Here is a 13,823-nt window from a genome sequence, read left to right as displayed (position 1 = left end):
TTATATAAGACTTTTTTTTTAATTTTTTAACTTATCTTTTTATAAAACTCTTTTTAATTTATTTATTGCATTATGGATTAACTATTTTTTACTGAAATATTATTAACTATTTTAGAATTTTTATAGTCAATAAACAATAAATGTTATAAATTAATAAGATAATTCATTTTCTCTTTTTTTGAATATTTGAGATGATTGACTCATTAATTATGAGAAAAATGATTAAGTAAAAATAACGAGATATAAATCTCAATAACCAAAACCACCTTATCACCTAATCACACACAAAAAAAAATAATCTATTAAATCTTCATTTAAGTAAAATTAATTATTTTTACACTAATTAAAAAGTTAGTTGATATTATTTAATTTTACTAATTCATTTAAAAATAAAATATTTTTTAAGTAGTATGCATGACCATTGTGATTATATTTGGTAAAACTAGCTAAAGAAATAGCTAAAAGTTAAAAAAAACTAACTTATTATAATTAGACATATTTGATAAAAATTGTTGAAGTACCTAAAAAGTGAAAATAACAAAAAATAATAAAATTATGATTTATTTAAAATAGGTAAAAAAATGAATAAATATATCAAGCATAAAGATAAAAGAAAATTTAAAAAATTAAAAGTTAAAAGTTAGTGCTTTAAAGTAATGTTTAAAAAAAATTAGTTATCATTTTTAGCTAATAAAAAAATTAAAAATTAATTGAGATGTCTTATCGAATATGACATATATATAAAAAGAGAGTAAAAAGTGGTTTAAAATCGTTAAATGGGTGATTTATAGTAATTGAATTACTTGTTAAAATAAAGTAATTGAATTACAAATAAGTCCAAAGAAAAAAAAAACAAAATATGGGTGTAGCCATTATTAGATGCATGGAATATGAATTACAAATATTTGGACTTTCTTTTTTTAAGATTAGATGGGTTAAAAATTATTAAAAACTATCCTTTTTATTAGTATTTTTTTAATAATTTTCTCTCCTTATTTATATTAAATGAGATGTAAAATTTATCAAAATTAATGATTTTCAATAAATTTTAAATAATCACAAGGAGAGTATTTCAGGGGAAATAAGTAAGAAAATACTTTTAATATTCCTCTTGATTTAAAATCTTTATACAATATAAGTGGGTGTTTAGCTTCATGTTGAAAAATTAAAGCAATTTTAAGTAATTTGTAAATTGCATCCAAAAATTTATACCAAATTTTTTCCTTCATTTTATAATAAAAACATCTAAATATAAATCACTTCTATTTAAAATCAATTTTATAAAATTAATTACATTCAAAATTAATTTTCTAGACGTTCATACTAAATACATACGCCATTTCTGGCGAAAAAAATCGTTATCCTAAAGTTTCCTTTTAGGGTTAAAAAACTATAGTATTTGGTATCATCATAAATGAATCCATGTATTGGTCAAAAATAAATAAATCCATATGGTAACTGGAACAGTAAAAAAGGCAGCATAAATAGTGAATCACTTTAATTCGAATAAGAAAGTGTTTTTAGTTAAATTGTGAAGGTGAAGAAAAACAAATTATTAGTGGTCACATTGCATGCAATGATGAAATAATTTTGGGTTTGGGAAAAAATATTGACTTGGAATTGGAACAAAACAAGGCACTGTCTCGTGTCTCCCTGATCTCATTCCCCATCGTCCTTTCATTACCGACCCATTTTATTTTAACACTCTCTCTCTCTCCCTCTTCATACATTTTACCCGTTACTCTCTCTCTCTCCATCTTCATTCTCTTCTTCTTCTTCACTATTTTCTCAGTTATCGTGACCTTATCCCAACCCTTTTCTGTTGCGAAGGTGCTTCTGGGCTGTTGTCAGATCAATCCACAACCCTCAATTGTTGGTCTGCTTCTTCTCCCTAAAAATGCTTTCTTTCTTTCTTTTCCCTTCCCATTTAATATTTTCCAACTATAAATTTCGTGCCTTCTTTCCTTTCATTTTCATCCTCTACACTTGGATGTTTTGTTTTTCTGATTATTCTTTCTTCTGATGCAAAACCAAAACTATTCCTTTACCTCAGGGATTCATATAAAGTCTATGCTTTCACTCAAATGCTTTAAGTGCCTGCAATCTCTTTTTGTCTTATCCGTTGCAAAGGGAGGCTTTCCTTGCTGCTGGTTTGGGATACTTTTACATTTTTGTTTTGATATGCTTATCACGTTTAATTTCCTAGAAATGTACTTTAATTAGAATATAATGCTGCACACTATCCTTTACTAGTTATGGCATTATACTTTCTGATTTTATGTGTAGTTTGTTTTGCTAGAAGAAATTCCTGCTCTCCCTAGTCCAGAGTTGATAACTTGTTTTTACTATGTGGTTGTTGTTGTTTTTACTGCTAGTTTTCTATGGATACTTTTAATCATCTTTCTGCCATTTCCTAAGGTGTTTTGGCTCTTCCTGTATCATGGATGGTATTCATGGGGGTGATTCTCGGATACACATAACTGATGGACAGCATCCTATACACGTGCCATATGTGCAAGAACACGAGCATCATGGACTCCACCATATAAGCAATGGGAATGGGATAGATGATGATCATAATGATGGTGGTGATACTAACTGTGGTGGAAGTGAGAGTATGGAAGGTGAAGTCCCCTCCAACCATGGAAATCTCCCTGACAATCATGCTGTAATGATGGATCAAGGGGGTGATTCTGGGGATCAGCTTACGTTGTCTTTTCAGGGCCAGGTTTATGTCTTTGACTCCGTGTCACCAGAAAAGGTGCATCAACTTATCTTAGGTTTTTTCATTTTTGCATTCACATGACATTGCCCCTCATGTCTAACCTAGTATGCGTGAGTTAAGCCTTTGTTGTAGATATTGATTTCCAGTTGATTACTTCAAGTATATTTAGTTCAATGACTCCTAGATTATCCAATCATAAAAATGATGATGCTTGAGTTATAAATAATAGAATGCATTGATGAAACTGTGTTCTTGTAGTGCAGTTAGTGTCCATTCATGGATTCTTACTTTTTGGCTTTGGCAAATATTTCTGCTGTAAGGAGTTACGGAGGCCAGCTATGAACGATACAAATAATTTTTTTTATGGGTATTCATACGAGTCTTTTAAGTATGTTTGGTTTTCCCATTTCTTCTTGAGCATTTGTCCTCTTTGTTGATCTATGACAAATGTATCACTCAAGCTTAGGGGGAGATTTTATTGCACAGCTACAAGACCTGCAATGTTGTATGGAACTGAGTGTTAGACAGTGAAAAGCCAATAAAAGAATAAATACCATGCACTAGTGATAAGAATGTTGCACTGGATGAGTGGACATACTAGTCATAAAGGCATTATAAGGAAAGTTCTTGACATGAATACTATTCTAGAACAAAAATGAATACTTGACATGAAAACTATTGTAGAACAAAAATGATAGAATATGTTTTGGGTGGTTTGGACATGTGTGGACAGGACTTGTAGAAATCTTAGTAAGAAAAGTAGATATAGAGGGTCAATCCCTATTGCTTTGCTAAAAGTATAGTGAGACTGATAAAAATTATTGGCACTAAGATTTAGAGGTCAATGGTTTGTCTTTTAGCAAGATTCACAATAGAACATTATGGTGTTGCTTGTTCCTTGTTGCCAACCTCACCTGTTGGAAAAAAAGGCTTGATTGTTGTTGTTTGTCATTTTTGTTGATGAATTGTATCAATTAAGAAACGTTGACTAGCTATTTTCTTTTAACCCCTCTACAGCACCATTTGCACAGGCATAGACCCGTACTGTCTTGACTTTCAATGCTTGACATGTGGAAAAATTTATCTTAATATGCAGTTTAATAAGCTTTTTTGGTATGTTTTATAATATGATTGTAAAAGATTGCTTTGAGCTATGATAATTAACAATTTAATATATTGGTAACCAAGTTAGGTTAGGAACTACCGCCAACACTGATTTACTGAAGAAAATAGTTTCTGATAATCGATGTCTTTCTCAGGTTCAAGCTGTACTACTGTTACTGGGAGGCCGCGAAATACCTCCAACTATGCCTGCCATGCCAGTATCTCCTAACCATAATAACCGGGTATTACTACATTATTGGTTGGAGTGCAATTGATGCTCTTTTTCTAGTCAAATATATGTGGCTCATGAAGTATTTTATTAGGGATATACTGGTACTCCGCAAAAATTCAGTGTCCCTCAGAGATTAGCTTCATTGATTAGGTTTCGTGAAAAGCGGAAGGAACGAAATTATGACAAAAAAATTCGCTATACTGTTCGTAAAGAAGTAGCATTAAGGTATGGTGTTTCCTATCATTATTTTTTAGATTAAGCTTTCATGGAATACTTGTTTGTGTTAGAATCCTGACTTTACAGTACTCCATTTATGTTTGTAATGTTGCGTTATTGATAAGAGTAAAGGGCGCAAAACAGAACATCATGGTGAATTTCTTGAAGGGTCTGCAGTAATCTAAATTTGTCTGTTGAAGCCTCCTAATTATCATGTATCACCTCATTGTAGCTTTTGGGATATCATGTCTAAATTCTTTCAAAATCTGTGATCCGTTGTAGTTGGTTTTTTGGGCTGTTTTTAATCTTTTATATTTCTCAAGGGCAAGAATCTATTTCTTTAAGAAAACCATCAAAAGCATAATTGATATGGGGCATCAATGATGTTGCTTAGGTGTAACTCAACAATAAATTGGAGATTTGATTGAGAGACAATCTGTCTTAACTCTGTCTGAAATATGTTCCGTCTATTGTCTTATAGCTCTAGCTTTCTTAAGGTGGTATAATAGTGTAGTGAATGCATGATACTGGCAAGTTTATGTGCTGATGTTTTCTCTCTTTATCATGTAAATATATTCCTAAATCCACATCCTCATTGACAATGTTACCTTGATATGTTTGCCCCACTCACTAACAAATACAAGTGACTTTTATAGGATGCAAAGAAATAAAGGTCAGTTTACATCTTCCAAGTCCAATAATGATGAATCTGCATCAAATGCCACAAATTGGGGGATGGATGAAAACTGGACAGCAGACAATAGTGGATCCCAGCAGCAAGATATTGTGTAAGTTGACTGGTTCATTCTAGGAAAAGAGGGAGATTATATCATTTGACAAATGGTGTTTTCTGTCAATTTATGTCAGTTGTAGGCACTGTGGCATCAGTGAGAAGAGTACACCAATGATGCGACGCGGGCCTGAAGGGCCAAGGACCCTCTGCAATGCTTGTGGTCTTATGTGGGCAAATAAGGTAAATGAGTTATGTTTATATTCTTTATGTCCGTTGCTATCATTTTGTATATTCTTTGTTGCTCTATAAATAAATATTAATGTGGCTCAATTCCTTCCAATTTACTATTGACATCTTAATATTTAATTATTATGGTATGTGCATATACTAATGTGTCAATCTTTTGATGATTATTCAAATATACCTGTTGATTATGATTATGCTCTGTTATTATGGTATGCGCATACTAATTCAGCTGGCCACACAATGATATTATATGCTGTTATTCTGTATGCATATTTCATCTATATACTTAATTTGTAGCACTAAATTGAGGTGATTGCAGTCTTTTGTTTGAAGGAATGTGATAAGAACCTTGGGAGAATCATATTATAAAAGCTAGCTGTTGTAATTGGAGCCCGAAACTTTATAAACCTCACACGACAATCTCATCCTTCCAATGTGGAACTTGAGCCCCATTCTTTGCAATTGAATCCTTACAATTTACATCTCGCCATGCTCTGCAACCTTGGCGTTCATGGGTGTTGACTGTGCATTAGCCTTTTGACTAGTCCCGGTAAAATACTGCAAAGCTGACATCACCACCTGTGCTCCTCGTTTGCAGCTGAGAGAAATGGTGGAAAGCTCTGATATCAATTGATAAGAATCTTGAGAAAACTATATCACAAAAGCTATAACCATTGTAGTTGCAGAGACCAGTGCCTTATATTTCCCATTTGAGGCTAAAGTCTCATACCTTGCAATCAGATCCAAACAGAATGTTGTGAAGTTTTATTGTCTTTAGCTCAATGCCTTACATCATGTGTATTTAATCACATGAATTTAGGTATCTTGAATCTGTTAATGTAACTCTGCATGAAAGAAAAATATATAAAAAGCTTTGAGAAGAAAACAAAAATAATACATGCAAGCTTTGTAATGAATGGTTTGAGTTTTGACAATCCCTTTGAGAGTTACCTGAGGGAGACCAGCATAGATAATAGATTCTATATATCCTTGTGGGGTATAAACCATGTTTTAAAAGTTCACGCACTAGTCTTTATCGGGTTTTAAGGAAAATATAAAAGATTAATTGCAATTCTTTTCTTCAGTGTTATCACTAAAATGAAGTCAGAGAAATTACAGCACAATCAGTAACTTTCTCTAAAATATCTGACCGATTTACTATCTTTGAAATCGATTTAAATTCAGTAGGATTCTAGTTCTATCATGCATGTTGCACTCGTTCCCTTAATATAGTTCCAAGCTTATTTTATTTCAAGAAAGTACTATCAGGTACATTTCAGCAAAAAATTTATGCCTTATTTTGATTTAGTTTGTTGTTATTTTCTTATTTTCTGAACCACAGGGAATCCTGAGGGACCTATCAAGGGCGGCACCCTTATCTGGGACTATCAAGAATGAGGTCAGAAACCATGCATTCATTAAATTTCATGATGTATTTCTTGCAAACTTAGAAACTTGGATCTTCTTTATGACCTTAACTTTTCCTTCATTGAAAACAGAATAAAAGTTTAGAGGCCAACCAGATAGTCCATAGAGTTGCAGGAGAAGCTGATGATTCATCATGATGAACTTTATATTTTGGTGAGAATGGAGAGCGATTCCACGAAATAATGGTGATGGGAGAGTTTGCCCCTAGATAAGAAATTGCAGAAGGGGGGGCTTTTTCTACTAAGTTTTTAGTGAAAATGTTTAAATGAGCATTCTGTATTTTGTTTTGAATATATGAAGAAAGTCATTATTGCCTTGTGACAGCTAGTTCTTTTTGGGGAATTTTATTTATTTTGGGTATGCTGAACAGCTTCAAGCCTTCGATGCACTTCCTGATGTTGTATTACGTTGTATTTAAAAAAAATGGTCTCTTTTATAATTAGATTGTGTGATTTTCATTTCACTTTTAAGTCCATCAACATTGGACTATTTTGGATGAGTTATTATCGAATTTTGCGTTGGGAAGGCAACTTACTACAAGGGATTAGAAACAGCAATAAACTCTCAAGCGGCCTGGAAAGAACAAATAAATTACACTAATTGAACGTGCAATTCACAAAATGGTACGACAACCTTGACATAAATCCTTAATCCATCACGAATGGAATATCTATTACAAGATTTGCTGCGTGGATTTTAATTTTTAGATTGCCTCTTGTTCTTGCAGTCTCAAGCTACAGTCTGCCCACACAAAATGAAACCTTGAATTAGGCATTGAGCAGCGTGAGTTTGATCTGGTGCTCCAGACACAATCACCAGACCCTCAGTGGCTCCAGGTTTTGAATCATGAACAGCCACGTTTGCACCAGACGTCTGAGGAAAACCCAAGGGTCAAAAAACTGCTAAAGACAATGTTTAGCAAACAATAAGAAATGAACTGGCTGTACTCAGATTTAGAAAGACCTGTCGAATCTGAGTTAGGTTGCTATTGTTCTCCCCATACACGTGAGTTAAATACATATATGGGATGGTGATCTCAATAGTTAAGCTATTTGGATTCTGCAATGGATTTCCGTTCCTGGAAATAACACAAATACCAGCATAAGACATTTGGTACAACACCTGTTTTTATAAACGTTGGATATACCGGCACTTCAAAAAACTTCCTACACTCACTTTACAGGGGTCTCATTTCTAGAGGTCAAACTAGAAGTATCAGCTGTTCCTCCTGGATTTCCTCTGTCAACAGCCTGAAATACGAACCTAATGTGTATAAACATCATTTTTAAATATAAAGGACAGGCTGGGAGGCGTTTACCCCCTCACCCGCTTCCTCCACCGAAAAATAGAAAAATAGAAAATGTTTAGACCATAGATATGAAGATTCCCAGGCATTAACCCCTGTATCTGAAAAGTGAAACTGACCAGAGGATTCCACGATCTTGGAGAATTTGGTCCTTCATAACCACGAGGATAGGGAACTCGATCCATGTTTGGTGGACCACGTCCCATACCATGTACAAATGCATGCTGCTGATGGTCAACAGGCATGGGGGGAACAGTTGAATGGTCATGAGGGTGCCCAACTTGAGGAGGAGGAGGGTGGCCAGAGGACATCAAGTGATTTCTTGGCCTAAATAAAGGAGGTGGCATTTCTGGAAATGGTGGAAAATGTGGTGGTGCACTAAAATTTGGAGGAGTCCTTATTGGGAAAATGGTTTCCCGAATTCTGTTGGTTATGTGAAACAAAGCATCTTGTACAGATTGCAAGCTCCCAATAACCTGCGATAGAACAATTTTATTTAATATGTTAAGATCCTACTTGTTGAACAGAAGACCGTCAAAACCCAAAACATAAATCCTTTCAAAAAAAAAACATAAATCTACATCTAGGGACGTTTACAGCAGGATTATAGGCAAACGATCTAAAAGTCATTATTTTCTCTTTAGTAGCTAAACTATGCAAGTAAACAAAATCCTACGTCCTACAGGGAACACAAATAGCTGAAACCAAGGAAGTTAAAATCACAAAGGGAAGTAAAAATCACAAATTGTAAAATTTTACAAAATTCATAATGCATATTCATAATCCTAGGATTGAAACTAGAGCTGAATAGTAGGATACAAAGTTTGGATAAGCCAATGAAAAAACATAACTTGCTCTTTCTCAAGGTACACTGAAAGTTACCTGTACAACTTCTTCATTTTGGGAAATGTATTTAATCTGTTCCTTTGAAAAAATGCGAATACTAGCACCTGTGGCCCTTCGCATTTCAGATATAACAAGACCTCCCTTGCCCAAGAGGCAGCCCACCTGTGGTGAACGCACAAGAAGCTTAGCAACAACTGCAGCACTTGGTTCAAATCCAATCTCTGTGAGTCGACAATGAACACGGATGACAGCTTCTTGTGCAGGAGAATGTTTTTGCTCTGATGTCTGCAGAAGATTATATCAAATTTAGTTTGTTTCCAAGACAAATATCATAGAAATTGTATATAATATTTTATAATTTTCTACTACACGCTCCCATAAGCTGCAGGCATGTTTTGCAAAGAAAACTACCAATACGGAGAAGTTACCATGATTAGAACAACTCAACAGCAACTCACAGGGGAAACAATCTGAAGATGAACCCCAGCCACAAAAATCACACAAAGATTACCTGTTTGATTATAACAAAAGAACAATCGTATTTTAGAATTTCTAACAAAGATCCCCAGAATAACTTGAAACCAGAGAGCCAGCTCACAATCATCCCAACAAACACCCAAAGTTACAAACAGGAATCTTTCCTTGACATAATATTGAAGAGTCAGCACAACCAAAGCAAAAGTTGTAGAATTTTACACACAATTCACGTAAAAAGTTATCCTATGCAGGCAGAGCATTATGTATCAAAGAGAAATAAGAAGTTGTTGTCATGCCTCTTGTGCAGATATGACAACAACACGCTCATCCGAATCAGGTCCGGCCTCCACAATTTGGATAGATGCACCAGTTTCGTTCTGGAGAGCCCGCACTACAGAACCACCTTTGCCAATAAGGCTACCAACTTTATCATGGCGACACAAGAGCTTGAAGACAACCTCCTCTTCCACAAACATCCTATGAGAAGAATGTCCAGCACTTTCAGAATAAGCACCTCTGGAATGATGATCAGGAGGAGCATATGAACCTCCTCCAGAAGGCTTAAAGGCACCATAATTGTTCTCATGAAGACAAGCTGAAACAGATAGAACCGCTTTCTTTACTGCGCCAAAGTTTCCAGTTATCTGCATAATACATCATAATCCTATCATATATAAGCCAGCCTCAACAGTTTATTTATGAAAGAATAGTGTGGAGTGTGATTAGATTTAATTTATTTATTTTTCTTCCACGGGAGGCAATCCTATTTGAGTTGAATGAGACCACTCAAGTGTGATTAAATTATATTAGAGTAGAATAGAAAAAGAAGACCTGGATGAATTCGTCTCCGGGAGGAGGAGGAGGTTGATCTTTGGGCAAAACCCTAATGTGGGCCCCAGAGTCTTGCCGGATCTTTTCGACGATCTTGCCTCCACGGCCGAGAACACATCCAACCTGATAGCTGGGGGCCACCAATTTACACGACACTGTCGAATTCTTAGTTTCTTCATCCATCGTTCTCTCCAAAACCCTAATCAACGCAACCTGCGCAGCAGACTCGTCGCCCACGATAACAACCACGCGCTCCTCCGCGCCGACCAAGTCCTCCACCAGAATCTTAGCTCCGTCGCCGCCGATAGCCGCTACGTCCGCCGTCTTTGCAGCCGGACACACTATTCGGAAAACGGCGTCGGGTGCCGCGGGCGGAGCATGGCGGCGCTTCTTGCTATTGTTGTTGGACATGATGACATCACATCAAACAACTTCACTTCCTCATCTTTTGTTCTGTTATGTTCCGCATCTCAAATTCTATGCAATTTACTTACACGTGTACACAATGCCGAAATAGTATTCGCTGCGTCAGTTTTTTCACGCACTTATGGAGCCAACGATTCAGATCCGTTGGATAAAATCACATCATTATGAATGATTCATCAAGATACGTACAGAGTACTAACAAGCTACCGATGCATTCCCATGGCTCACTCTCATTTTTATGCGCGTTCAAAATACACTTGTTCATAAAATTAATTTTTATATTAAAATAACACAATTATTTATTTAGTATTTATATTCTCTAAACATGAAAAAATGATTAGAATAATAGAGTAAAAATTATAATTCAATTAAATCTTAATTTTTAAACTTTTTTTATTCATAAAAATTAAACACGTTAGTAGAAATTTATAATATTCATACACTTTGATCAATTGAGTTAGACTTATTTGATCATTTAAATATTGAAAATCATTATTTGTTATTATTTGAAAATTGAAATTACTATTCATGTACTCACCTATTTTCATCTTAATAATTTTTTTAAAAAACATTTAATTATTATGTAATTATGTAAAAAAATCAATAGTATTACAATAAATTTAATTTATGATATTATTCAGTATGTAGTATTTTGTAATGAATTAAAATTAAAATATTTATTTTATAAATATAAAGAAAGAGACAAAATATTATTTTATAATAAAATTTAATTTATAGCATAAAAATTTCAACTACGTAGTATAAATCTCATTCAAAAAACTAACTTATTCATAAAATCAATTTATACGATTTCCAAGTAAAAATAATTTTATAATATTTTAAATTAAAAAAAATATTGAGTTGTCACCCATAATGATTGGACTATAATAGTACTGAGCATGGTTTTCTTTCATTAATGATACTTTTAGTTTTTATCATAAAAAATAATTTAATTTATGATATTATTGAGTTAGTATTTTAAAGTATCTTAATACAAATATATTTAATAAATTTATTTTAATAGTTATTATGTATTTATGTAAAGATGATTTTTTGAAGTAAAAAAATATATTGTTTAATCTTTGATATGCAATTGTATTAAATACTTAGAAAAAAATTGTTGTTTATGGTCTTGATTAAGATTGTCTTTTGTGAATAATATTTGAGATCTGTCATAATTGATTTTTTTTTAGTGTATGATATGATTGAATATGAAGTATGCATTTGTGTGAAATACTTGTAGAAAAAACTTATTTAGTAAGTAATTTAAAACTATTTTGTAATAAAAATACATTTTATTGTTATTGCATCATAAAAATTAAAATTAATATAATTGATGATATTATTGAGTGAGTAATTTAAAATTATCTTGTGATAAAAACATATTTAATAAATTCATTTTAATGAAAATATTATATATTTTGTGTAAAAGTGATTTCTAATTAAAAATGATATTATAAGATTTCAAAAAAGTAATAATGTTAATATTTATTGAGTATTTGATGTTCAGTTGTATTAACTATTTGAATACAAAACTTTGTCATCTATAATGGTTTTGAAGATAATTTTATCATGTGGATGATATTTATCATCTCTACCATAGTTAAAATTATTATAATTCATAGTATGATAAAGTCTTTATGGTTCTTAGTTGTACAAAATATTAAAAAAAAGAAGAGTTTTATCACACATAATATGATTTCTGGTAGAATTTTCTCTCATTAATTAAATTTGTGATTTCTATTTAAAATAATTAAACTAATTAAATTTATGGTATTATTAATAAAAACAATTAAATAAATTAATTTTAAACATAGAGTAAAAATATTATTTTATAATAAATATGTTAACCAATTAGATTTAAATTTATTTTTAGTTTAACAATTTCAATCTTATAATATAAATACTAATCACCAAAATATTTATTTATGAGATTACCTAAATTGATTTTATACAATTTTTAAGTAAAACTAGTCTTATATGATTCCAAATTTAAAATAATTTCTAAAAAATTTATGTGAGAAATAATTTTTCTTATATATAAAATTAAATTTCTAGATCAAGACACACATAATTAGCTATTTATATTCTCTAAAATGAAAAGATAGCATTTATGCAATAGATAAAAAATATTTTTTTACAATAATATTGAAAATAAATTAGATTTATTTTCCAATAAATATATATTTAATAAAATGTATTTCAATATATTTATTATGTTATTTATGTAAAATAATTCAACACTATTATATGAATATTAACCAATACAATTATTTGATATTAAATTACTAAAGATAGAGTAAAAAATTAATTTCCAATAAATATATTAACATACAATTCATGCATTTTAAAAAATATTATATAATAAGCATTAGACATATGCTTAGATACTCATTTCTGTCCATTCATAAAGAATGAATTAGGTAGTATTTGTATCAATACTCAATTAAAGCGATTTTTTTTTTATCAGAGTGAAGATAAGTTTGAAGTTATTTGTCATGCCTACTTCAAGATTATTTATGTAATAAATAAATAATTTTAAAAAAATAGTTATGTATTTATGTAAAAAATTCAACATGGTTTTATAAATATTAACCAATATAATTATTTTGTATGAAATTATTAAAGATATACTAAAAATATTATTTCGTAGTAAACATAATAGCTAACAATACATGCATTCAAATAAAATATTATACAATAAATACAAGACAAGTAGTTAAATTTTCATCCCATTGTAGTTAATGATACTTGTAGCTCCTAACATAAAAAATTAAATTAATTTAAATTATCATATTATCGTGCATGTAATATTTTGTAATAATAATATATTTGATGAATTAATTTTAATATATTTATTATATAATAATTAAAAAGATGATATTTATATATAAATAATAATTAAAAAAAGTTTAATATATAAAATTATTAAATATAGAGATAAAATATAATTTTGTAATAAATATATTAATTAAATTTATTTAAATTTATTTTATATGATTTCAAATTAAAAATAAATATTGTTGATTTTTTATATGTAATTATGTTAAATACTTGCAAAAAAGAACATTTTTTTTCATAATGGTTTACCCATAATGGTGTAGAGAATAGTTCTCTCCATGGATGATAATTGTGGTCCCTATCATAAAAAAATAAAATTATAAACAAATTAATTTATGATATAGTGAGTAAGTAATATAATTTTTTTTTAGTAAAAATCATTTTAATAAAATAATTTTAATATATTAACTAC

The 13,823-nt window shown here is 31.1% G+C and overlaps 2 protein-coding genes across 6 annotated transcripts; one reads left to right on the top strand and one right to left on the bottom strand.

Moving 5' to 3' along the window:
• The first annotated feature begins 1,613 nt into the window (after nucleotides 1-1,613).
• LOC100812262 (GATA transcription factor 28) lies at nucleotides 1,614-7,123 on the top strand. Of its 5 annotated transcripts, XM_006585597.4 has the most exons (9): nucleotides 1,640-1,876; nucleotides 2,054-2,150; nucleotides 2,419-2,761; nucleotides 3,985-4,071; nucleotides 4,153-4,286; nucleotides 4,934-5,065; nucleotides 5,145-5,250; nucleotides 6,599-6,655; nucleotides 6,756-7,123. In XM_006585597.4, the coding sequence occupies exons 2-9, from the start codon at nucleotides 2,071-2,073 to the stop codon at nucleotides 6,819-6,821; spliced, it is 1,005 nt and encodes a 334-aa protein (XP_006585660.1). In that variant the 5' UTR covers nucleotides 1,640-1,876; nucleotides 2,054-2,070; the 3' UTR covers nucleotides 6,822-7,123. The 5 variants fall into 5 exon arrangements, with proteins under 5 accessions (XP_014634654.1, XP_040874273.1, XP_006585660.1 ...); XM_014779168.3 differs by lacking the exon at nucleotides 2,054-2,150 and having other exon boundaries at nucleotides 1,614-1,876; XM_041018339.1 differs by lacking the exon at nucleotides 6,756-7,123 and having other exon boundaries at nucleotides 1,639-1,876; nucleotides 5,590-6,655.
• Nucleotides 7,124-7,258: 135 nt separating this feature from the next.
• LOC100811725 (KH domain-containing protein HEN4) lies at nucleotides 7,259-10,661 on the bottom strand. Its single transcript, XM_003531710.5, has 7 exons — nucleotides 10,145-10,661; nucleotides 9,610-9,957; nucleotides 8,873-9,121; nucleotides 8,110-8,466; nucleotides 7,861-7,934; nucleotides 7,648-7,762; nucleotides 7,259-7,557 (listed from the first exon to the last, which is right to left on the bottom strand). Exons 1-7 carry the CDS (start codon nucleotides 10,553-10,555, stop codon nucleotides 7,414-7,416), a joined length of 1,698 nt encoding a protein of 565 aa, XP_003531758.1. The 5' UTR covers nucleotides 10,556-10,661; the 3' UTR covers nucleotides 7,259-7,413.
• Nucleotides 10,662-13,823: the final 3,162 nt, after the last annotated feature.

The sequence above is a fragment of the Glycine max genome, chromosome 8, assembly GCF_000004515.6.
Source record: "Glycine max cultivar Williams 82 chromosome 8, Glycine_max_v4.0, whole genome shotgun sequence".
Lineage (NCBI taxonomy): Eukaryota > Viridiplantae > Streptophyta > Magnoliopsida > Fabales > Fabaceae > Glycine > Glycine max.
Note: the sequence above shows the minus strand (reverse complement) of the source record. Positions and strands in the feature narration are given on the sequence as shown.